A 26,307-nucleotide genomic window follows, 5' to 3' on the forward strand; every position below is an offset into this window, starting at 1 on the left:
ATGTGTTTTGCTTTCATTACCTGCAAAGTACCTAGGGAAATGGTATTTGTTTCCTGGTTGTTAAAACTTAGTAAGTAAATGGGAAGTGCTCAATAAGTATTAATTATTATTAGTCAATTTAATTAATTACCTTGTTTTCGTAGGAAAATAATTCTAGTTTCTAAAGGCAACTTGGATGGGGCACCTGGGTGGCTCAGTCGTTAAGCGTCTGCCTTCGACTCAGGTCACGATCCCAGGGTCCTGGGGTCAAGCCCCATATCAGGCTCCCTCCTTGACAGGAAGCCTGTTTCTCCCTCTCCCACTTCCCCTGCTTGTGTTCCCTCCCTCACTGTGTCTGTCTGTCAAATAAATAAATAAAATATTTTAAAAATTGGTTTAAATAAAAAAAATAAAAAACAACTTAGAAAGCCAATTTTGAAATATTATGTATTACCGAAATAATATAACAGCTATTGTGTATGGAATGCCTCCTATTTACAATCAATGCATTGAGCATTTTTGTACATAATACTTCTAATCTTTATAACATTCTGCAAAATAGGTATGCTTGTGCCCACTTATATATGAGTAGAGTAAGGAGTGGAGAAATGAAATTTGCCCATGGTCCCATATTTAATGATGGCAGGGCTGGGATTTGAATGAAAATCCTTGTCCTCAAAGTCCATACCCTCACCATAGCCCATTCTACCTCAAAGTGACTGATGTCTGCTCTTGGTCTCGTGTCCTTCTCCTCTTTGCCTGTCATGTCTTCATTTCAGTTCTGTTTCTCTAGACTTCTTGATTTCAGCCCTGCCTGTTTTAAGTTCTCCTTTTTCAAGAAGAAAAGCTTGGACATTGATCACTGGGTCCCCAGCTGCATGGAGTCTCAGAGTGTGGAACCTCTTATATTTGAAATCCAGTGCATCACTTGCTAACTATCTTTATTTGTAGAAATGTTAATATCGTGTCTGGTTATGGCTTTCAGATAAAGAAGTCATTTCAAGGGGATCATTTGCTAATACTGACCATGACAAGAGAGAGACTGCTGTGTAAGGAAACCCAGGGCCGATGTCCATTTAGTGGGCAAACCCTTGTACATCAAATTTCTGTCCATTTTCAAATTACAGTTTTGAATATTATAGATCATGGATTGGGCGTTGACATCTTAAACTGGAAACCTTCTAGATCAGGTAGCTGCATCTTTGGCCAAAATCCTTCTAGGATTATTTTGGCCCTTACCTGACAAACACCATGGATAGCACATTTCCATTTAAATTATTCCCACCGTATGTTCCAGGGAGAAGTAGAGCAGTTTTCTTGGAGCCAATGGGACACTGTTCAGTAAAATGCATCATCAGTGTTTTTCCCCTTTTGTTGAGTGGTCATTGTTCCCCTCTCATTGCGGTGTTTGCAGTTTTTCAACTCCGTACTGGGGATGGAAAGAGGCTTTGGCAACTGAATGGGAAAAATAAGTAGAGAAAAATATCCCAGTAGAGTTTTCTCTTTTAGGCATATTTTCATTGAAAGTGAGTAGGTTGCTGCCCAAACCACAAATATCAAAGCCTTGGTGCTTTGGGGGTATTTAACATAGAAATTGAAACAAATGGATTAAAGTCTTTGCTAGGTTATAAATAGAATAGTTTTGCTCTTCCCTCTTTGAGATTAGCTTTTGATCTACATTACTCCATGCCTAATTTAGATGTAAAAATGCATGCATAGAAATTACTGTAATATCCCTGAAACAACAGCAGTGAATAGCAACAGAAAACTATAGTCTTTTTTTTTTTAAGATTTTATTTATTTGAGAGAGAGGGAGCGTGCATGCGCATGGACGGTGGAACAAGCGAGACTCCATGCTAAACCAGAAGCCTAACCCGTGGCTCAATCCCAGGACAGACACCACGACCTGAGCCCAAATCTAGAGTCAGATGCTTAACTGACTAAGCCCCCACGCACCCCTGAAAACTAATTTAAAGTATACCTTTTGTGTGTGTTTCCTGATACCTCTTTGCAAAAGGAAAACTTGCAAGTTTTTCTGAGTTTTTTTCTGAGTTGTTCGGAGCGGCCATTCTGGCGTTGCATCCCAGGTAAGTTTCCCCTTCCTCGCATTATACTTGCATTAGCTGGAGGACTGCCCGGTGCTGTTTTTCTGACGGCATGACACCATGCATAAGAATGATTGATTAAAGTTATACTCCCTCCGTCATTTTCCTGCAGACCGTGGCTTTTAATTAAGAAATCCATTGTGTATGAATAATGTCAGCTTCACCAAAAATAAGAGTTACTCAGGAGTATGTCAGTGGTTCCACATTTCTGTCTTTTCAACATTTCTGTCTATACGATTAAATATTTGAATGTTTCCACTGAACTGCTTTTGAAATGAAATGGATTAAGAAAGAAGCAAAAATGGCAGATTTTCCGTGGAATTAAGCTATAAATTAAGAAGATTAGCGATTTTCTATGAAAGTAAGTGTCGTACTACAAAGAAGCACTAAAAGCAGTTGCTTAAGATGACCATAATAGTTTAATCCTGTTTTTCTAAATCAAACTTTAAACTTTTGGGACTCCAGTGACACTTACACACAAAAATCACAACCGAATGGCAGTAGGAACCCAGAGAATTCAGGAAATTGGACGGTGGCACAACTTAAAGTCAACTTGAAAGTTGGCTCTCCAGTTGGAAAAGTTTTGTTCTTAGCTCTGACCCCTAGGGAAGGTCATTTCACCCTCTGAGCCTCAGTTTCTTTATCTCTAAATTCAAAATAATTACCTCAGTTTCACGTCTCCTGCAAGATTTTAATGAGGCACGAAAATGAAACCAAACCAAACACGACGAAAACCCACCATCATGGATGTTCCTGTGTGTGTTTTCCTGGGGGGCCCCACCAAGAATCAATGCTCGGCCAAGGTTCTAGGATGGCATCTGATGCCAATTATGGCAATGCAGCGAAAGGATAAGATACATTATAGTCTTTGAATTAATTCAAACTAAAAGGGTGTTTTCTCTCTCAGAGTGAAATTGGTGAGTTTTCAGTATTGGTCAATGAAAAGAAAATGTCTAAAAATTTTCTTCATCTGTGATTCTCTTTGGGAGTTCACAGTACAGTGTTTAATATTTCAGAAAAATTGCAAACTGTATCTGTAGGTTGGCACTCTGTTTGCTGTTCCAAAATTTTTCATCCTGTAGGTTGTGATCAATGTCTTAGTACACATCTACAGAGGTCGATGGCACGTATATATTATAGATAATCTGTTTATCAAGCAGTTTATTGATTGTATGCACAGAAAGCCTTCCCATCAGACTCTTAGCCCCTTGCTGTTAAGGACTTGGGAGTTTTTGCTTGTCCAGGACACAGCTCAGTGCACTGGTCCATGTAGACAGAGTAGGGAAGGGTGGTAGTACCTTGGCTCCCCTTTTAACTTTCTCTCACTAGGAATGTTAGCCCACAAGCCTGCCAATCTGACCAAGGGTATAAGGAATAGGAGTCTCTTTTGCTTCCTGAAACCCTCAGGCTGGATGTTTCCCCTGGTAACCCAGACTATCTTTTCTCTATCCTGTAGATGACACCCTTTCTCTGCCACTTTCTAGAAAGAGCAAACTCCAGTTCCACAAGAGTCTTCTTTTGCCCCGGTTCAGAGTGCCTTACCTTATCCTTTTTCTTCAGTAAGGACAATGAGAGACGGAATGTACAAGTGGACAATGTCCAGAAGATATGTAAACCTAGAACCTTGACCCACAACCTGTAGCAAACCTCCTGGGAAATAGCCCAGGAAGCCAGCTTGCTGTAAGCCAGACTTGCAGGAAGTCAGATTGCCCAGAGAGCAATCTCTAGTGACAATTCAGGAAGCTAAAGAATAACCACTGTAACAATTGGCCCCAAATGCCCAGGACTTGATTAATAACTGATGGCTTCCTTAATTGTCCCGCCTCCAATTTAGGACCGATCCGAGACAGTCAGATAACGCTCTCCTAACCAGTCACATAGGACGCCCACTTCCAGTTACCTGCCAACAGCCTCCACTCAGGGTACGCCTGAAACCTTTCCTTTTTTCACCTTTAAGCTTTCCCAGTGCTTCACCAAAACACAAGTGATGGTGGCTGACTCCCTTGCTCCAGCGTGCTGTGAATAAATAGCATTCTGGTTTTTCATTTGGTTGGGCGTTGTTTATTCCCACCATAAGAAATGTCAGATATTTTCTTTTATCTTTATACTCAAGCTGGAAAAACAGGAAATCTGATTAAAATGCATTAGTTTCAGCAGGAGATTGCTTTTTTAATGCTACTTATTTCCCACAGGGATTTTATTTAAATTATTGCAAAGAGAGTTTGCTGTGAGAGCATTGCCTTCACTACGACATTTGCTGTGATTCATAACTTAAGCTGCCCACTCGGGGGTGGAGGGGTGCCCTCCACCCCCCAGCTGTTTCCTCTAAGGCAGAGTCCCCTCCTCCTGTCTTGTCTAGGATATGCTACTCATGTTTCATTATCATGGTATAAAGTTTAGGCATGTTTTGGCTAGGCTTCAAGCTGATCTCTCAAAAAAAAAAAATAGATATATAATTCCCAAATAATAATTAGCTATAACAACATGTTCACAGCCAATTATATAGAAGTTGGTATATATTGTACTAAGGCACCATTGTTACCAGTTCCTTCTAACTCCAGGTTTTTTTTTACCATTTTATTTATTTTTTCAGCGTAACAGTATTCATTGTTTTTGCACAACACCCAGTGCTCCATGCAAAACGTGCCCTCCCTATTACCCACCACGTGTTCCCCCAACCTCCTACCCCTGACCCTTCAAAACCCTCAGGTTCTTTTTCAGAGTCCATAGTCTCTTATGGTTCGCCTCCCCTTACAAATTTTTTTTTTTTAATAAACATATAATGTATTTTTATCCCCAGGGGTACAGGTCTGTGAATCGCCAGGTTTACACACTTCACAGCACTCACGATAGCACATACCCTCCCCAATGTCCATAACCCCCTCCCCCTCTCCCAATCCCACCTCCCCCCAGCAACCCCCAGTTTGTTTTGTGAGATTAAGAGTCATTTATGGTTTGTCTCCCTCCCAATCCCATCTTGTTTCATTTATTCTTCTCCTATCCCCCTAACCCCCCATGTTGCTTCTCCATGTCCTCATATCAGGGAGATCATATGATAGTTGTCTTTCTCCGATTGACTTATTTCACTAAGCATGATACACTCTAGTTCCATCCACGTCGTCGCAAATGGCAAGATTTCATTTCTTTTGATGGCTGCATAGTATTCCATTGTGTAAGTATACCACATCTTTTTTATCCATTCATCTGTTGATGGACATCTAGGTTCTTTCCATAGTTTGGCTATTGTAGACATTGCTGCTATAAACATTCAGGTACACGTGCCCCTTCGGATCACTATGTTTGTATCTTTAGGGTAAATACCCAGTAGTGCAATTGCTGGGTCATAGGGTAGTTCTATTTTCAACATTTTGAGGAACCTCCATGCTGTTTTCCAGAGTGGTTGCACCAGCTTGCATTCCCACCAACAGTGGAGGAGGGTTCCCCTTTCTCCGCATCCTCGCCAGCATCTGTCATTTCCTGACTTGTTAATTTTAGCCATTCTGACTGGTGTGAGGTGATATCTCATTGTGGTTTTGATTTGTATTTCCCTGATGCCGAGTGATGTGGAGCACTTTTTCATGTGTCTGTTGGCCATCTGGATGTCTTCTTTGCAGAAATGTCTGTTCATGTCCTCTGCCCATTTCTTGATTGGATTGTTTGTTCTTTGGGTGTTGAGTTTCCTAAGTTCCTTATAGATTTTATCTGATATGTCGTTTATCTGATATGTCGTTTGCAAATATCTTCTCCCATTCTGTCAGTTGTCTTTTGGTTTTGTTAACTGTTTCCTTTGCTGTGCAAAAGCTTTTGATCTTGATGAAATCCCAATAGTTCATTTTTGCCCTTGCTTCCCTTGCCTTTGCCGTTGTTCCTAGGAAGATGTTGCTACGGCTGAGGTCGAAGAGGTTGCTGCCTGCATTCTCCTCAAGGATTTTGATGGATTCCTTTCTCACATTGAGGTCCTTCATCCATTTGGAGTCTATTTTCGTGTGTGGTGTAAGGAAGTGGTCCAATTTCATTTTTCTGCATGTGGCTGTCCAATTTTCCCAGCACCATTTATTGAAGAGGCTGTCTTTTTTCCATTGGGCTTCTTTCCTGCTTTGTCGAAGATTAGTTGACCGTAGAGTTGAGGGTCGATTTCTGGGCTCTCTATTCTGTTCCACTGATCTATGTGTCTGTTTTTGTGCCAGTACCATGCTGTCTTGATGATGACAGCTTTGTAATAGAGCTTGAGGTCCGGAATTGTGATGCCACCAACTTTGGCTTGCTTTTTCAATATTCCTTTGGCTATTCGAGGTCTTTTCTGGTTCCATATAAATTTTAGGATTATTTGTTCCATTTCTTTGAAAAAAATGGATGGTATTTTGATAGGGATTGCATTAAATGTGTAGATTGCTTTAGGTAGCATGGACATTTTCACAATATTTATTCTTCCAATCCAGGAGCGTGGAACATTTTTCCATTTCTTTGTGTCTTCCTCAATTTCTTTCATGAGTACTTTATAATTTTCTGTGTATAGATTCTTAGCCTCTTTGGTTAGGTTTATTCCTAGGTATCTTATAGTTTTGGGTGCAATTGTAAATGGGATTGACTCCTTAATTTCTCTTTCTTCTGTCTTGTTGTTGGTGTACAGAAATGCAACTGATTTCTGTGCATTGATTTTATATCCTGACACTTGACTGAATTCCTGTACAAGTTCTAGCAGTTTTGGAGTGGAGTCTTTTGGGTTTTCCACATATAGTATCATATCATCTGCGAAGAGTGATAGTTTGACTTCTTCTTTACCAATTTGGATGCCTTTAATTTCTTTTTGTTGTCTGATTGCTGAGGCTAGGACTTCTAGTACTATGTTGAATAGCAGTGGTGATAATGGACATCCCTGCCGTGTTCCTGACCTTAGCGGAAAAGCTTTCAGTTTTTCTCCATTGAGAATGATATTTGCGGTGGGTTTTTCATAGATGGCTTTGATAATATTGAGGTATGTGCCCTCTATCCCTACACTTGGAAGAGTTTTGATCAGGAAGGGATGCTGTACTTTGTCAAATGCTTTTTCAGCATCTATTGAGAGTATCATATGGTTCTTGTTCTTTCTTTTATTAATGTGTTGTATCACATTGATTGATTTGCAGATGTTGAACCAACCCTGCAGCCCTGGAATAAATCCCACTTGATCGTGGTGAATAATCCTTTTAATGTACTGTTGAATCCTATTGGCTAGTATTTTGGCGAGAATTTTTGCATCTGTGTTCATCAAGGATATTGGTCTGTAGTTCTCTTTTTTGGTGGGATCCTTGTCTGGTTTTGGGATCAAGGTGATGCTGGCCTCATAAAATGAGTTTGGAAGTTTTCCTTCCATTTCTATTTTTTGGAACAGTTTCAGGAGAATAGGAATTAGTTCTTCTTTAAATGTTTGGTAGAATTCCCTGGGAAGCCGTCTGGCCCTGGGCTTTTGTTTGTTTGGAGATTTTTGATGACTGTTTCAATCTCCTTACTGGTTATGGGCCTGTTCAGGTTTTCTATTTCTTCCTGGTTCAGTTGTGGTAGTTTATATGTCTCTAGGAATGCATCCATTTCTTCCAGATTGTCCAATTTGTTGGCGTAGAGTTGCTCATAGTATGTTCTTATAATTGTCTGTATTTCTTTGGTGTTAGTTGTGATCTCTCCTCTTTCATTCATGATTTTATTGATTTGGGTCCTTTCTCTTTTCTTTTTGATGAGTCTGGCCAGGGGTTTATCAATCTTATTGATTCTTTCAAAGAACCAGCTCCTAGTTTCATTGATTTTTTCTGTTGTTTTTTTGGTTTCTATTTCATTGATTTCTGCTCTGATCTTTATGATTTCTCTTCTCCTGCTGGGTTTAGGGTTTCTTTCTTGTTCTTTCTCCAGCTCCTTTACGTGTAGGGTTAGGTTGTGTACTTGAAACCTTTCTTGTTTCTTGAGAAAGGCTTGTACCGCTATATATTTTCCTCTCAGGACTGCCTTTGCTGTGTCCCACAGATTTTGAACTGTTGTGTTTTCATTATCATTTGTTTCCATGATTTTTTTCAATTCTTCTTTAATTTCCTGGTTGACCCATTCATTCTTTAGAAGGATGCTGTTTAGTCTCCATGTATTTGGGTTCTTTCCAGCTTTCCTCTTGTGATTGAGTTCTAGCTTCAGAGCATTGTGGTCTGAAAATATGCAGGGAATGATCCTAATCTTTTGATACCGATTGAGACCTGATTTGTAACCCAGGATGTGATCTATTCTGGAGAAGGTTCCATGTGCACTAGAGAAGAATGTGTATTCTGTTGCTTTGGGATGAAATGTTCTGAATATATCTGTGATGTCCATCTGGTCCAGTGTGTCATTTAAGGCCTTTATTTCCTTGTTGATCTTTTGCTTGGATGATCTGTCCATTTCAGTGAGGGGAGTGTTAAAGTCCCCTACTATTATTGTATTATTATTGATGTGTTTCTTTGATTTTGTTATTAATTGGTTGATATAGTTGGCTGCTCCCACGTTAGGGGCATAGATATTTAAAATTGTTAGATCTTCTTGTTGGACAGACCCTTTGAGTAGGATATAGTGTCCTTCCTCATCTCTTATTATAGTCTTTGGCTTGAAATCTAATTGATCTGATATAAGGATTGCCACCCCAGCTTTCTTCTGATGCCCATTAGCGTGGTAAATTGTTTTCCACCCCCTCACTTTAAATCTGGAGGTGTCTTCGCGTCTAAAATGAGTTTCTTGTAGGCAACATACTGATGGGTTTTGTTTTTTTATCCATTCTGATACCCTGTCTTTTGATTGGGGCATTTAGCCCATTAACATTCAGGGTAACTATTGAGAGATATGAATTTAGTGCCATTATTAGTCTGTAAGGTGACTGTTACTGTATATTGTCTCTGTACCTTTCTGATCTACTACTTTTAGGCTCTCTCTTTGCTTAGAGGACCCCTTTCAATATTTCCTGTAGAGCTGGTTTGGTGTTTGCGAATTCTTTCCGTTTTTGTTTGTCCTGGAAGCTTTTGATCTCTCCTTCTATTTTCAATGATAGCCTAGCTGGATAGAGTATTCTTGGCTGCATGTGTTTCTCGTTTAGTGCTCTGAATATATCATGCCAGCTCTTCCTGGCCTGCCAGGTCTCTGTGGATAAGTCCGCTGCCAATCTAATATTTTTACCATTGTATGTTACAGACTTCTTTTCTCGGGCTGCTTTCAGGATTTTCTCTTTGTCACTAAGACTTGTAAATTTTACTATTAGGTGACGGGGTGTGGACCTATTCTTGTTGACTTTGAGGGGGGTTCTCTGCATCTCCTGGATTTTGATGCTTGTTCCCTTTGCCATATTAGGGAAATTCTCTCCAATAATTCTCTCCAATAGACCTTCTGCTCCCCTCTCTGTTTCTTCTTCTTCTGGAATCCCAATTATTCTAATGTTGTTTCGTCTTATGGTGTCACTTATCTCTCGAATTCTCCCCTCATGGTCCAGTAGCTGTTTGTCCCTCTTTTGTTTGGCTTCTTTATTCTCTGTCATTTGGTCTTCTATATCACTAATTCTTTCTTCTGCCTCATTTATCCTAGCAGTGAGAGCCTCCATTTTTGATTGCACCTCATTAATAGCTTTTTTGATTTCAACTTGGTTAGATTTTAGTTCTTTAATTTCTCCAGAAAGGGCTTTAAAATCTCCAGAGAGGGTTTCTCTAATATCTTCCATGCCTTTTTCGAGCCCGGCTAGAATGTTCAGAATCGTCATTCTGAACTCTTGATCTGACATATTACCAATGTCTGTGTTGATTAGGTCCCTAGCCTTTGGTACTGTCTCTTGTTCTTTTGTTTGTGGTGATTTTTTCCACCTTGTCATTTTGTCCAGATAAGAGGATATGAAGGAGCAAATAAAATACTAAAAGGGTGGCAAAGACCCCAGAAAAAGGCGCTGTAACCAAATGAGAAGAGACCCCAAATTGTGGGGGGGAGAAAGGGGATAAAAAGAGGTTCAGGAAAAAAAAAGAAAAAAATTTAAAAAATAAAACAAAGAAAAAATATAAAAAAGAAAGAAAAAATATATATATTTAGATAAACTAGTCAAAAAATGTTAAAAAAGAAAAGGGTAAAAGTTTTTAAAAATTTAGCAGAAGAAGAAAAAAGAAAAAAGAAAAAAAAATGAAAAAAGAAAGAAAAAATTGAAGTAGCTGCAAGACTAAAGAATCATGGGGAGAAAGCCATGAGTTCCGTGCTTTGCTTTCTCCTCCTCTGGAATTGCTCTGCTGTCTTAGGAATTGAACCTACTTTCCTTGATAGATGAACTTCGTCCTGGCTGGATATTTTGTTGATCTTCTGGGGGAGGGGCCTGCTGTAGTGACTCTCAAGTGTTTTGCCCGAGGCGGGATTGCACCGCCCTTATGGGCGGCCGGACTAAGTAATCGGCTCGGGTTCGCTTTTGGGAGCTTCTGTTCCCTGAATGCTTTCCGTAGAGTTCTGGAGGATGGGAATGAAAATGGCGGCCTCCTAGTCTCCGGCCTGGAGGAGCCAGAGCCTGGGGCCCCACTCCTCAGTGCGCCCCCAGAGGACAGCACCCAATCACTCCCGTATCCCCAGCCTCTAGCCGCGCTCCGAGCTCACCCAGCCCGCGACCAGTTCAAGGTAACACCGAGCTGAGAGTTCAGTCCTCGGCTCTGTCTCTGCAGCCGGCTTCTCCGTTCTAATACCTGCGAGCTCTGCGACACTCTGACACCCCCGATCCTTCTGTGACCCTGCGGGATCTGGGGCCACGCTTACCCCGCGTGGGCTTCACCCCAGTTTAGCCTCTGGAGCAATGTCCCTCAGTGGAACAGACTTTTAAAAGTCCTGATTTTGTGCTCCGTTGCTCCGCCACTTGCCGGGAGCCGGCCCCTCCCCCCGCGGTCTATCTTCCCGTCGTTTTAGACTCACTTCTCCACCAGTCCTACCTTTCAGAAAGTGGTTGATTTTCTGTTTCTAAAGTTGCTGTTCTTCTTCTCTTCGATCTCCCATTGGATTTGTAGGTGTTTGCAATGTATAGATAAGCTATCGAGCTGATCTCCTGCTACCTGATGTAGTCTCAGCCTGCTACTTCTCCGCCATCTTGACTCCTCCCCTAACTCCAGTTTTAACGTACAGACTTTGCCTAAAATCGTCTTTGACCACATGCCTTCTCTGAATTTAGAGTTAGAACCTTGCAAAGTACATATACATCTCTGGGACTTCTCAATTGTCAATATCTGTGTTTTCTCCCTTCCCTTTTTCTTAACAGCTAATCATACACAGTTGCTTACCTAATCTAGTGAATGTTAATCGGAGCTCTAGGAGTTCTTGTATTATGTTTTGTCCACGTAGCTCTTCTTGCCCTTTTTACATGACCGTGTTTTATTTTGTTCCTATAAATGTACTATTTTCCATGTTATTGTGAATTTATTCCTGATCCCCTTCCATCTGCTGCTTGCCCTGTTAGCTGGAGCTCGTTCTCACTTGAATGTGCACATGTGTTGTGTGTTGATTGTGCCCCCCAAAATTCACATTTTGAAGCCCTAACCCCCCCCCCCCCCGTTCCTCAGAATGTGACTATATTTAGAGATAGGGTCATTTGAAGAGGTAGTTAAGTTAAAATGAGGTCATTGGGGCGGGCCCTAATCCAATATGAGTAGTGTCCTTATAAGAAAGGGAAATTTGGACACACGTGTGCACACAGAGGAAAGACCACGTGAGGACATAGCTAGAAATCTGCAAGCCAGGGAGAGAGTTCGAAAGATACCAAACTTGCCAACACCTTGATCTTGGACTTCAGCCTCCAGAACTGTGAGAGCATAGATTTCAATCTAAGTCACCCAGTCTGTGAATTTATATGTTATGGCGACCTCTACAAACTAATACGGTTAGTGAAGAAACTCCCCTTACTTAGCAATTTGCCATCTTTACTTACTGCCTTAGCCAAAACATTTCTTTGAACAGTTCAATTTTCATACATAGGCGAAAATATTCAAAGCTCAGATGGATGAATGTTGCCTGATTAGGACAAAATTAAAGGTGATCTTATGTGAGGCTTCTCGCATCATAATCAGTTTTGTTATCATCTGACCACATCGCAGAAGTGGGGGCATACCAACCAAATGATGCAAGGGAAACGTGGGGGCCAAGTGAAAAGAAACCAGGGTGACAATATATGAATATATGGTGTAGCAGAGTTTGATCGAAAATGTGAAATGCCGTGGTGAGAAGTGTTTTCTTCTCTCTACAACCTGTCTCTGTCACGTGAAATGGCATCAGTTTGAGTTTGGTGAGGTTTTGAAGACGGATTCCAGGGATTACTATGAGATTTTGCAGGCTTGTGGGATTTTGTTTTCTCAGTTTTACTAGAAGGTCCTTCTACTCTATGAGAAAAGAAGGGAAATAAATAATAATGACCTATTTGAGATGTATAGAAAATACAGGGGGAGAAGGATTAAGCAGGACCAAGCAATACATTTAATACCTCCCACATGAAACCTCACGTAAATGATAACAGAAGGACCCAAAAAAAGGGAGAAAAAATGACAGTAGAAAAGAAAAACCTCGCTTAAATAACAATAAAAATATAAACCTGCCAGAAAAAAAAAAAAAAAAAACAAACAGAGGGAAGCAAGAACAGATGAACAACACCAATGTGTTTTTTGTTTGTCTTTTGAAAAGCAAAGAAAGAAGGATCTGACTTGGTCGTTCCAAGAAAGCTGAAATTGAAGGAAGTGATTACAGAGGGGCTTCCAAAGGGAAGGGATTTAAGGCACCCACCACCGCAGCAACCGTATGGGCTTAAAGAAGACACTGTTCCCCACCCGACATTTCAGACACCCTGTGAGAAAACTGGCTTGATAACACGCCCAACAGGAAGGCCTGTCAACCACACGCCCTCCCCTTCCATGCAGCTCCTGGTCACTGTCTCAGTCCTATAGGACTCCCAGCTGAGGGTCGCCTAACATGGGAGAGACCCCTCAACACAAAAGAAGATAAAGAACAAGACAAACAAAGAGTGCAGTAGAGCTCAGGGGAAAAGCCGAAGATCCGGGGAGCAAATGCCAACAGAAATAATATCTGTAAGATGCTGAGAGCAGGAAGAGAAGATAGTGTAGCCGTGAGAAAAGAATAGGAAGGATACTGTGGAAAGAAAGAGAGACTCAACTAGGGCTCTGTCAGAAATGTGCTAAACAGGTTCTGCAAAAGTAAAGAGTTTCATAGCAGTATCAGAAGCTAAGTCAAGAAAACCAGCCAGAAGGGAAAACCAAAAAAGATTGAAAATAGAGAAGTTAGGAAAACTAGAGGCTCAGTGTAACGTGTTCAACATAAAAATGAAGGAAGTTCCAGAAAGAACAGGGACAGAATGGAGAAGAAATTATTAAAGAAATAAGACCGGATAGTCTCCAGTTGAAAAATTGTGAGTTTCCATATTGAAGGGACCCGTAAGTGACCAGCACTTAGACTAAGATACAGTTTCAGGAAATTTCAGGAAGCCAGAAACAAAGAGAAGATTTTAAAATACTCATCATTATTGGGGAGCCTGGGTGGCTCAGTGGGTTAAAGCCTCTGCCTTTCGCTCAGGTCATGATCCCAGGGTCCTGGGATCGAGCCCCACATCGGGCTCTCTGCTTGGCAGGGAGCCTGCTTCCTCCTCTCTCTCTCTCTCTATGCCTGCCTCTCTGCCTACTTGTGATTTCTATCTGTCAAATAAATAAATAAAATCTAAAAAAATAAAAATAAAATAAAATCCTCATCATTATCATCACAGCTGTACTTACACATAGCAGAAGTACTTTTTTTCTTTTTTAGCACATTTAATCTTAGAGACTCTTGAGAAAAGTTGTAGTATTTCACCGTCTTTATAAATGAGGAACATTAAGTCACAGTGGTAAGTGAATCCCCCAGTATCGCATAGCTAGTAAGTGGGAGTCAGATTCCCAAACCGGGCAGTCTAACTCCATACCCACTACACTGTACTGACTTCTATAAAGTTTTCTGAGGGACAACCCCCCCGCAAAAGAGGATCTCCCAACAGCAGCACTAAAAGTTCCAACACAGTGTGGCATTGTTTTCAAAATTCTTAGAAGAAAGTATTTCCTACCTAGAATTCTGTAAACAGGCAAGCCTTCAATCAGCTCTAAGTATAGCTTCAACTGTTTTCAGAAATTTAGTGTTACCCGTGCTGTGTCCTTTCTTGGGAGCAACTAGAATGCAGTAATTAGGAAGACCACTATAGCGCAAAAGTCAAGGGCAGTTCCCTGATGAGGCTTGCCCAGCATGCCCAGACAGTGGCAGTCCAGATCAAAGCAAGGCAGGTGGCCACTGCAGGATTATCTTCAGAAAAAAAGAGAGAAAGAAAGTAGTGGCTAATCTGATGTTTTTGGCAAGGGGTAGAATAGTGTCAAGAGATTTTGTATCACCCTTCCAGTGCTGTAAAGAACAAACAGTGGTAAGTGCATTAGAAAATGAAGCCAAAGAAAAGGGGGCAGATATGTAGCATGAAGGGTCCTCATCATAGGAGGACTCGAGTGTGAATAACTCATTGTCATATAAAACCTGAATGCAAATTTGATCAGATAGATGAAAGATTTGTGAATTTAACTGTAGCAAGATTGAGAAGAGGGAAAAGAAGACAACAAATTGTCAACGTGTTATAGTCTCTAAGAGAAAGATGAGTGATAATGTCTAGAATGGGATAAATCAAGAAATAGTGGTGTATAAACATAGTATTTATTTTTTTTAAGATGTTTTTCACTTGTGAGAGAGACGGAGAGAGCACAACATGGGGGGGAAGCAGAGGGAGAGGGAGAAGCAGGCTTCCCACTGAGCGGGGAGCCTGATGTGGACCTCAACCCCGGGACCTGGAGATCATGACCGGAGCTGAAGGCAGACACTTAACCATCTGAGCCACCCAGGCGCCCCAAAACATAGTATTTAGTAAGAAGCAGGTAAATGCAGAAGAGATGTTTAAAGCAATCAGCTGGAGTTGGACTCAGGATGGGGGAAGAATTGAGTGAGAGACCATACTGCTTTTATTATAAGACCTGCAGTATTAGTTGACTTTTAAAAATATGTACTTTTAATTGAGTAAAAACAGAAAGGGAAATTTAACTGTATAACTATAAGAAATAGTTTGGCTACAGTTTTGCTCCCCTCAAGACTTTCTGCAAGAAATAAGTTTTTGGAGAAAAAAAAAAAATAGACTTAATCTAATTTGATGTTGAAGAGAAAAGTATATCATCCAAGTGGATGAGGAGAGTTTCTGGGAGGTGAGGACCTTGTCAACTGGTTGGGGGTTCTGGAGTAAAGAGAACTATGGTGTGTTGTGGGATTAATGAAGCTGGAAGCTGGGAACTCCACTTAGAGATGACTAGAGTGCCAGATACAGCTGAGGTTCAACAAAAGACAAGTGCTCGGGGTGAGTTTACAAAGCCATGTGGCCCTGTAAAAGCAATCAAGTCTCTGTGCTCTCAGATCCATGCTTCCACAAGGAGAAATGTCAATTAGAAGCTGTCGTCTTCTGGCAATCAACTCAAATACCAACCCTATCAGTTTCTTTTTTCAGTTTTATAAAATGGGTGTAGTTAGGGTCAAAGAAGTACTATTTTAGAAGACACCTTTCAAAATGTAAGCATGGCCTCTTTTGTGAGCCTTCAAAGCTCCTGTTGGAATTTACTAAAAGTTGGAATTTTTTTTGCCATCCCAGACATCTGAGTGATATCACTGTAGAAAGGATGCATATCCATTCCCTTCCTCCCTCCAGCCCTTTCTTCTCCCTCCCTCTCTCTCTGTGTCTCTCAAACACACACACACATCCTGTGTAATTAGGTTTGGTGTTTAATCTCCTCTAATCATGTGAATTTTATACAATATGGTTCCTTAGTTTATGCTTAAAAATAAAATTCCCAGATCCCATCCTAGATTTCTCCCTGATACCCATAAAAGAGACCATGGTGAATCTTTCCAAAGTTGAAAACAAACAAACAAACAAAACAAAACAAAAACAAATCCAAAGTGCACTCATTACTCTGGTAAAAACCTGCTCCGAAGACAAATTTTAAAATTTTTATTTAGTGATGCAATCACTATAACATTTTCCTTAGGGCTTTCTGCCCTGTTTTCCTAACAAAAGATCAACTCTTTGCAAAGATGCTCCTAACATCAGCTCTCGAAAGAAATGAAAGAAACTTGTAGAATACCAGGAGGGATGAAGGGAAGAGCCTGCTGTGTAAGGCTCCAGTAACCTCATTTGAAAAGTAATTTCATGTGTTAGAAAGGTAATTCTCCCCTCATCTGTGTGACAACTTAACAAGAATCTAACAGATTTATCTATCAACTCGAACAAATTACAATAGCCACAAGGAGTGTTGGTGATTTAGGTACATTTGAGAAGATGTGAATATGTGGGTTGCATTTTTTTTTCTTTTTCATAATCTTGGGATTCTTGAAAAAAGCCATTATATTTTGTCACTCGGGGGCCAGCCAAAGTGAAGGCTTTTGAGTATCTTTTTATTGGAATTCTGTCTTTGACTTGCTCTGTATAAATTACCTACTTGGGATGAAGTAACATTGAAATTACTGATGACCAGCACTAGCATAAATCAGGGTGATGGTAGCAGCAGCCGTGGCTTTTGACACGAATCAATATGTGGGTCTCACAGAAATAGCAGTGTCAGACCCATACATTGTTGTAGCCACTGTGGAAAACGTGGAGTTTCCTCAAAAAATTAAAAATAGAACCACCACATGACCCAGCAATCCCACTTCTGGGTGGATATCCAAAGACAATGAAAATGAGATATTGAAGAGGTATCTGCATTCTCATGTTCGTAGTACAATTATCCACAAAAAGACATAGAAACAACCAAAGTGTCCATCAGTGGATGGATGGATAAAGAAGATATGGTATATATACACATAAATACACACACACACACACACACACACACACACACACAGAAATATGATTCAGCGGAGAAAGAAGGAAATCCTGCCATTTGCAATGACATGGTGGACCTTGCGGGTATTGTGCTAAGTGAGATAAGCCAGACACAGAAAGACAAATGCTGTATGGTATCACTTACACATGGAATCTGAATTTAAAAAAAAAAAAAAAAGGCAAACTCATAGAAACAGAGAGTAGAAGAGTGGTTGCCAGGGTTGGGGTAGGGTGTGGGAGTAAAAGAAACAGGGAGAGGTTGGTAAACGGTACAAACTTTCATCCATAGAATGAATAAAGTCTGCGAATTGAAGGTTTAACATGGTAACTATAGTTGATAACGGTGTATTGTATAGTTAAAATATGCTAAGAAAGTAGAACTTAAATGTTCTCAACAGAAAAATTTAAAAATGAAAAAATGAAAGATAAATTTTTGAGGTGACGGATGTGTTAATGAACCAGATGGGGGAAATCCTTTCACAATGCATATGCATATCAAATCACCATGATGCACGCTTTACAATTTTGTCAGTTACGCCTCAATGAAGCTGACGTTTAAAAAGGAAATAAACCAGTAGGCTCAAAAAAATGAAGGGGGAAAGAAGAAGTAGAAAATCAGTATCTAATCTTAAAAATCTGTGTCTGGCCCTAGAATATCTTAATAAAACTAATGTAAAAAACGTTCCTTGGGCTGAGCTGAAGTTGGCACCATGTTTTCACACAAATCTCTGAGGGCATCTGTCTCTCAGAGCTCTCCTGGCTCCTTATCACTTTCCTACATGGAATCGCGAATTCATAGAGCATGGGCTGGTAAAACAAACAAACAAAACAAAACACCTTAACACACTTTGTCTCCTGCTTTGCCCTATCCAATAACAGGTCAACCAGTTTCCCTGGATTAATTCAAAAGATAGAGAGCCATGTTGTACACAGCACCTTAATCCACTTACAGGGAGCACTAATTGTTGTTTTCACTTTTTGTGTGTCAGAATCTTTCTTGTTTGTAACTCACTCATTCTAGTGCCCTGCTCTCGAGCTCTGACTCTTGAAATCAGGTATAACCCACCTCCCTATCCATGTACCCGTTTACTCAACTACTCCGTCCCCCTCTCATTTAACACAGAAATGTTTGCCATTATTAACATTTCAAAATCCCAGTTTATCTGTACAAGGATCCTCAGCATACAGTAGGAAAGCAGTTTTGTTCTTTTTCCCTCAGAGTAGTTCCTCTCAGTTTGCCACTCCACAGGCTCACCCAGGCCTGCTTTCTCCTCCGCTCCCACCCTCATCGGCATCACAGTGTGGGGGCAAGGCTGACCTGGACGGAGAGCTCCAGAAGACTCTTTCCACACATCTACCAGCCTCTGCCTGGCTGCTCCAAGGCTCTGCAGCTCTCTAACCCACTTTCTGACAGGAGCTAATGCACCTTGGTAAAGGAGAAGTCAGGAATGTTTTTGTTTGGCTGAATTCTCAACATCAGGGCATTTATTTGCTTTGCTTTGCTGTGCTGTTCACTTTGTAATTCATCACATGTTCTGGTGACACTTTCCCAATGCCTTTGAAATGTAATTACAGTTTACCATGTTGAATGGCATCTTCACGAGGACCTCTGTTGAAGGATGAAATGAAGTCCCTGATGTGTATTCTTTCCGTGCTGGGTGGTCTCATGGAACATTCTATAACATTCTGATATAACAGGGCCAACAGGAGCAACACTCTTGTTCACTTGTGATCTTTTAAAACAAAAACAAAAACACAACAACAACCTTTAGGCAAATGTTAAAGTAATTTTTGGAGGGGATTATTCCCTGAGGAATTATTGGCATTTTCATCCTGCAAAGACATTGAGTTCTCAAAAATAATAATAGGGCGTTTTTAAACCCTTGACAAGAAGTCCCAGAGGAAATAGAAATTAAGCAACCTCGATGAGAGCACAGATTTCATTACTTTGTTAATCAAACAAAAAGCTGAGAGTCATCCTAATGACTACCAGGCATATTTTCAGTCCAGTAAAACTGGAATCTTCCCTTTAGTCCTTAGAAAGAAACTGGAAGTTAATCCGTGATGAAGGCCTTGCAGTGATGGATAAAGCCAAGGGCCTCTTCCTGCCTGAAGATGAAAACCTGAGGGAGAAGGGCGACTGGAGCCAGTTTACGCTGTGGCAACAAGGTGAGCTCCTGACTTCTAGATTGTTCTCTGCAGCCAATAACCTGATGGGAAGAAGGCTTGAGTCTTCTCAGGATACTTCCCAGAGCTGGAATTCCCCAACTTAAATAAAACGGCCCCAAAATATATATATATTATCGAAATCCATCATTGTTTCTTAAAACTACATGGGAACACTTATTTGTGTGTGCCTGTGTTCACATGTAAATCTATGTGTGTGTGTATGTAGCTATGCTCACATGTGTATTTGGATAAATATATATAATACTCTGAAATAAATATATATAATACTCTGAATATAATGCTCTGATTTTCCTGGTCTTTCCCGTTACATTTAACGGGCATTACAAAGTTACAAAGAGTGACCCTACTATGTAGGCTTAACCGAAAAGTCCACCATGTGCTAATTACTATATTAGAAAGGACCTCCCCAGAGCCTCATTTGCTCCATGGCGTGGAGACGACGTTGCATGCCAAAATGGGATCTCGATGGGTTGGAGATGATAAAAGACCAGAGTAACAGGCAATGATAATTAGTGTCTGTGCTCTTCAAGAATAGGAAGTGCTAGGGCACCTGGGTGGCTCAGTTGGTTAGGCAACTGCCTTCAGCTCAGGTCATGGTTCCGGAGTCCTGGGATCGAGTCCCGCCTCAGGCTCCCAACTCCATGGGGAGTCTGCTTCTCCTTCTGACCCTCTCTGCTCTCATGTTTCTCTCTCTCTCTCTCAAATAAATAAATAAAATCTTAAAAAAAAAAATAGGAAGTGCTACACATTCAACCTAACATCCCTTGGGCTGAAGCCAGTCTCCGGCACATACATGGGGCCCCATTATGTGTATGTTCAATGAGTTAATACGTCAATTTATCCTGAAAATGAGGAGCATTGAGGGGCACCTGGGTGGCTCAGTGGGTTAAAGCCTCTGCCTTCAGCTCAGGTCATGATCCCAGGATCCTGGGATCGAGCCCCACATCAGGCTCTCTGCTCCGCAGGGAGCCTGCTTCCTCCTCTCTCTCTGCCTGCCTCTCTGCCTACTTGTGATCTCTGTCTGTCAAATAAATAAATAAAATCTTTAAAAAAAAAATGAGGAGCATTGAATTTTGGCTTTAAGGCTTTTCCTAATTCTCTTCCTGGAAAATCTCGTCATCCTGGGTTAACAATAGCTATCCAAAAATAAATCCATTTTGAAGACCACTCAGTTTGTGTGGTACACACTCAGCTGCACCGAGTACACTGGGAGACCAAGCAGTGGGTTTCCATTAAAGAACAAATAAGCAGTTGTTTATCTCACTTATGCTTTCCGAATGGTTTACTCGTAAAAGAAGAGCTACTTCAGTAATACTTCCAAGGATGCGTCCATCAGCAGAGACAGCACGTGATTTTTCGTGACTGTCGGGTTTTTGCCAACAAGATTTTTTTTTTTAAGGGAGCCACAAGGTCGATAGGTGAATAGTATGCTGATTTTATCTGTTGGAGTCTCACTAGAATGTATGAGTTCTCTTGGCCTCAAGCATTCATTCAGGAGTTCATCTGATGCCTCAGTTTCATTAACATCCTCACGCTTCCTAGAACAAGGCTGCAGAAAAGCAGGCATCCTGGCAGTAATTTCCAGAACCAGTCTCTGCTAACAGCAGGTGCTTTGATAAAGTTGAAATCTGCAAAGCATTTTAGGGCAGATAAAAGTATTAAGCAAGCGAGAAAATAAATAATGGAGACAAGATTTGGTTGAAGGCCACATTTTGACTTGCAATTTTTGCATCTTTTAAAAAATGTTTTAGTTGTGGCAAAATATATTCCTGAAGCTGTAATGTGTGATATTTTCACTTGTATTATTTCCAGAAAATGACTGCATTTCTGTCTTGATTTCCATTTTGACTCAAAATGATTGAGCTGTATGTGCATTTTGGGTGAGGGCTAAAACAAGCTTGTTGTTTTCTAATTAGTTACAGTTAATTAAATAGAAATTGATTTTTTTGTCATAAGAGAATATGACACATATTTTCTCTTTTACGAAGTTTCATTAAGGTTCTTCGTGGCCTTCTGGTGGTGGTTCCAGGCATCTGGGAGGACTCCAGTAATGTCTTTCAGAAGCAAATTCATAGTTTAAAGAATTTTTTTTTAAAGATTTTATTCATTTATTTGAAAGACAGAAATTACAAGTAGGCAGAGAGAGAGAGGAGGAAGCAGGCTCCCTGCTGAGCAGAGAGCCCGATGCGGGGCTCGATCCCAGGACTCTGGGATCATGACCTGAGCCGAAGGCAGAGGCTTTAACCCACTGAGCCACCCAGGCGCCCCAGTTTAAAGAATTTTGAATACCACTGGTACCATAGCTTGTGTAGAAGCAGGATGGGGTCCCTGATGGCAGATGTTCTCTCAGGTGCTTGGCTCAGAAGCTGGAGAGAATCCTGTGGCAGGAGGGGTTGGGGAAGAGTGAGGAAGAGAGGAGCATGGCATTTCTTACTCATGCTAAGAGTTCAGGTCCAGATATAGAGGCTGATGAATATCTGATTTAGTTAAGACTAAAAGAGATTGTCTTGTTCTAGTTAGGAAAGGACGCTGCTGGAGAGCTAAAGGTCTTAAAGCTGTGGCTAGAGGTTTCATTTTTCTCCAAATGGTAGTGGGAATCATAGTGGGTCTCCTGGTCGCATAATCAGGACTGAAGATTATTTATTCCTTTTTAAATGGTCAACTTTTGGGGGGTTGGAGGAAAAGGAACCCACAAACGTAAATTATGGTTTTCCCCTACAAATACATTTTCAGATTACTAAGTGAATGTTATAGAATATCTATTTTGCTCATTTATTAATTATCACCAACAGTGAACACTAAAATATCTCATTAGCCAATATGCCATACATATGCAGTCATTCTTTCTTCCAGCTCCAGAGGGGACAGTGCTGACCAGTCTCAGTAGCCTTTCTGGATGAGCTCAGACTGGACCTCTGAATCCTTCTCAACTGTGTTCTAGGTGGCCACTGTCAGTTGATCAGAATTGTCATGCAGGATGAACCTGTTATCCCAGCAGAGCCTCGAAACTAAAAAAGATATAACCCAAGAACTTCATGGGCACCTGGGTGGCTCAGTCAGTTAAGCATCTACCTTCAGGTCAGGTCATGATCTCAGGGTCCTGGGATCGAGTCCCGAGTCAGGCTCCCTGCTCAGCAGAGAGTCTGCTTCTCTCTCTGCCTCTCTCCTGCCTCTGCTTTCTCTCTCACTCTCTCTCTCAAATAAATAAACAAACTATTAAAAAAAAAAAAAATGGAATGCAACAACAGTTCCGTGGTGCTCACTGTGAGCCAGGAACCACTTGACATACTTAAAAGGACTCATCTGATGCCTACAACACCTGGTGACGGAGGTGTGATTCCTGTTGTATTTCAGAGAAGAGGAACCGAGGCACAGAGAGGTCACACAATTAGTGGCACAGCAGGAATCCCAGCCAAAGTGGACCCAGAGTCCATGTTCATAACCACGACTTAAGTACCCATGACTTAAGACTACCACCCCTCCATCACTGTTATTATTATATAACATAGGATTATTTTGTAATAAAAAAGTAGTACCGTTATCACCTACAGGATAATTGTCAAATCTCTTGAGAGTACTCACCGATCCCAATAACAACCCCCTACTCAAGGCCCTAATTTCATTATCCTTCTTTGGATGAGGATCTGAGGCATAGAGACTCACAGACACGTTCGCATCACATAGCTACCAAGTGGTGCAGCCAGGCCTCCACCCCGGGATTGCTGGTCTCCCAGACCTGCGCTTTGAAGCGTCATTTACCGTTCTGTCACATCATGGAGTAGAAAGCAGCTGCGAGGAACGGAGGAGGAAACTGTCCGGCAGCTGAATTCAGGGTGGTTTTATGGTAGTTTTATTTTTTCTCACCAAGTTTAAAATAACTTCCGAGAAGTGATCGACTTTGGTTCTTGGGCAAGATGGCCCTAGAAGTTCTGTCAACGCAGATTTGGAAGAATCAATTGGATACTCATTTCCTTGTAAATACACTTTTTAAGAAATAGTTCAGATTTTTAACGTCTTGGGTTATTTTCTTTTCAAGATTTTTTTAAATTCAGTTTTGAGAGAGAGAACAGGTGAGCATTAGTGGGGGGAGGGGCAGAGGGAGAAGCAGATTCCCCACAGGGAACCCTACACAAAGCTTAGTGCCAGGACCCCAGGATCATGACCTGAGCTGAAGGCAGACACTTAACCGATGGAGCCCCCCAGGCGCCCCTGTTGTTGCATTTCTAAATCATCACCATCCATGTGAATCCTTAAAGCTACCAGTGGTGATCCAGGAAGGTCAAGCATCTACTAAACAGCTAACCCCCTACAGAGAGGATGTGTTTACAAGACTAGGAAAGGCGTGTGTGTCTAAATAGCTAGAGATGCTCTCTCTATTTTAGTCTCGACCAAGTGGCAGTCCTAGTGACACCCAGACCATTTGGGTGCCCATTCATTAAGGTACAACACATGGAAAGTCCAGCCACTTCTGCTTCCTCCTCAAGCCTCCAGGCCTCCCTCAACTGCTGCCTGCACAGCCTGGAACCCAGAATTGGGCACATCTGCCAAGCCATCCCCAGATCCTGTGTAAGGGAAGGCATGGGAAGCAGGCTTTACAATGCTTTCTGAGGACACAGGCAGGCATCTACTTGGTCAAACTGGTGTTTGTCATTCAACTCACCAGGGGTACTCCATTAACCCCTAAAAACAGCAACTAACGTTTTGCTCAAGGGGCAAAAAAGTTTACTTAGGAAAAACTAATACACGTATTAAAGTTGTGTTCTAAAACACTGAGGTCCATTTGAGGAGAATACCTTTAAGTTGCCTCCCTTGTAACTCTCGTTTTATTCTCTGTGTATGATTATGTTAGGACACAACCAACATTAAATAAGATTAAATTCAGCTTTAGATGTAGCAGCCCCTCCTAAGAATATTGAGTAGGGAATTAAAATTTTTCTATCTTTCAAAAAAATCCATTGTTTTACTCCTACGTAAGAGCAAATAATTCTGTGTACCTTTCCGAGCATGTCTTCCCTAAGACACAGTTATTCTGTCAGTGGTGAGGAAATCCGCATAGTACAGGATGTTTAAGACCGTGTCCTAAAATCTGTGTTCCCGACACAGCTAGTCATAGAAAACGTCATCTCTGGTCATCTCTCATTACCATCTCTTCCCCTCTTTTCTTAAATCCTATACTTGATTGACATATGAAGTATGATCTGTACAACGAAAAATATATTAAACTCCAATTTAAAATGTTGCAGTAACTCTTTGATATAGTCCTGGAAACATATTTTTAGGTTAGAAATATAAGCTATTTTTTTTTTCTTTACAGACTCTGCTGCGACTGTTCTAAAAAATTACCACAAACTTAGAGGATTTAAAATGACACAAATTTGGGACACCTGGGTGGCTGGGTCAGTTAAGCACCTGTCTTCAGCTCAGATCAGATCCCAGGGTCCTGGGATCAAGCCCCACATCCAGGCTCTTTGCTCAGCGGGACATCTGCTTCTCCCTGTCCTCCCTGCTCATGCTCTCTGTCGCTATCTCTGCCTCTCTGTCCCAAATAAATAATTTTTTTTTAATGACACAAATGTATTTAATGTACAGTTCCGGAGGTCAGGAGTCAGCAGTGGTCTCACTGAGCTTACATCAGAGTGTCCTCAGTGCTCTATTACGTCTGGAGGCTCCAGCTTCTAGAATCTGCCCACATTCCCTGGCTTGCAGTTGCTTTCCATCTTCAAAGCCAGCGATGGCCTGTCAGGTCTCATCCTGTATCACTCTGTTCTGTCTCCCTCTTCCCTGTTGAAAGACTTTGATTACATGGGGCCCATCCAGTTAATCCAAAACAATCTCTTTATTTTCAGGTCATCTGATTAGAAATTTCAGTGTCATCTGCAATCTCTGTTTCCCCTTGCCATATAGCATAACCTACTCATAGGCTCCTGCTTACAACACGGACACCCTTGGGATAGGGCCAATATTCTACCTGTCACAGGGAGAAGAGTAAATATTCAACGCTCTCCTTGCCTGGTCGACAGCCTTAGTCAAATAGTCTGACACTGGGTGGAGATTGCTGGTCCTTCTTCTGCCAATCACTGTCTGTAACACTTTGCCTTCTTGTGTTTGTTTAGCCTTCTCATTCCTAGTGAGGGTGCCAGTACAGATTGCGTCTGGTCAACACGGGACGAGGTAGAGTTTTACTGTGATTTGTTTCTAGCAATGATTTTATCATGTCTTGTTCTAGGAAGAAAAAATGAAAATGCCTGTAAAGGAGCTCCTAAAACCTGTGCGTTACTAGATAAATTTCCCGAGACGACAGGATGCAGAAGAGGACAGGTACCAAGCATGTCTTCAGTCACGGGAAGAACATAGTTCATTATTAGGAATAAGGGAGTGCTGACCTTTATAAAGAAGCTGTTACTGGCCCCACGAAGGCGTCTTTTTTCACTTTTTAATGAAACCTAATTTCTTGTGGTCGATGTCAGAATTGAGGGCAGGAAATGTTCAGTGTTAGCGCTTGGTGGAAAATGAGAGTCCTTATCAAAGCAGTAAGACAAGAATATAAATTCTGAGTCTTAACAAAGGTCCAAATTCAAACTGACACGAATTTTATCCTGTCACTTTAATTGAGCACTTCCTCTACCCCTCCATAAATGGATGACCAGTTTGTTCCATTTTCTGCACAGATCAAATACTCGGTCATGCACCCGGGAACGCACGTGTGGCCGCACACGGGGCCCACCAACTGCAGGCTCCGAATGCATTTGGGCTTGGTCATTCCCAAGGAAGGCTGCAAGATCCGCTGCGCCAACGAGACCAAGTACGTCTCTTGCCATCACTGTCCCTCTTACCGCCTCTGAGGCTGAGTGTTCATTACAAGCAATCTATGTTCAGTTGGCTTATTTCTCTTCCTTTGTAACTGAAAGAGGCCGGGATGGGTGACATCCATCTAGAGTCGAACCTGTGCTCATGTTTGTGTTTTCTGCTAGTCTAGAGGCACCCCCTCATTCCAGGGCCGCCCTCCCTAATCATTCCTCTGCACACCGCTCTCAACTCAGTGAAGAGCCTCCTCGCTTTTCTTTCTAGACGGGCAGACTTGCATTCAGAGCTGGCTATGTCGTCCCAAGC

The 26,307-nt window shown here is 41.4% G+C and overlaps 1 protein-coding gene across 4 annotated transcripts in view; it reads left to right on the forward strand.

The window, feature by feature from the left end:
* Positions 1-26,307, forward strand: part of ASPH (aspartate beta-hydroxylase) — a 222,553-nt gene that overhangs the window by 183,258 nt on the left and 12,988 nt on the right. For all 4 annotated transcript variants that reach the window (XM_045998610.1, XM_045998609.1, XM_045998611.1 and 1 more), the window contains 3 exons: positions 19,041-19,176; positions 25,424-25,515; positions 25,866-25,999. In XM_045998610.1, coding sequence (XP_045854566.1) covers positions 19,041-19,176; positions 25,424-25,515; positions 25,866-25,999 — 362 coding nt within the window. The remainder of the gene's footprint in view (positions 1-19,040; positions 19,177-25,423; positions 25,516-25,865; positions 26,000-26,307) is intronic.

The sequence above is a fragment of the Meles meles genome, chromosome 1 (assembly GCF_922984935.1).
Source record: "Meles meles chromosome 1, mMelMel3.1 paternal haplotype, whole genome shotgun sequence".
In the NCBI taxonomy this organism is placed as follows: Eukaryota; Metazoa; Chordata; class Mammalia; order Carnivora; family Mustelidae; genus Meles; species Meles meles.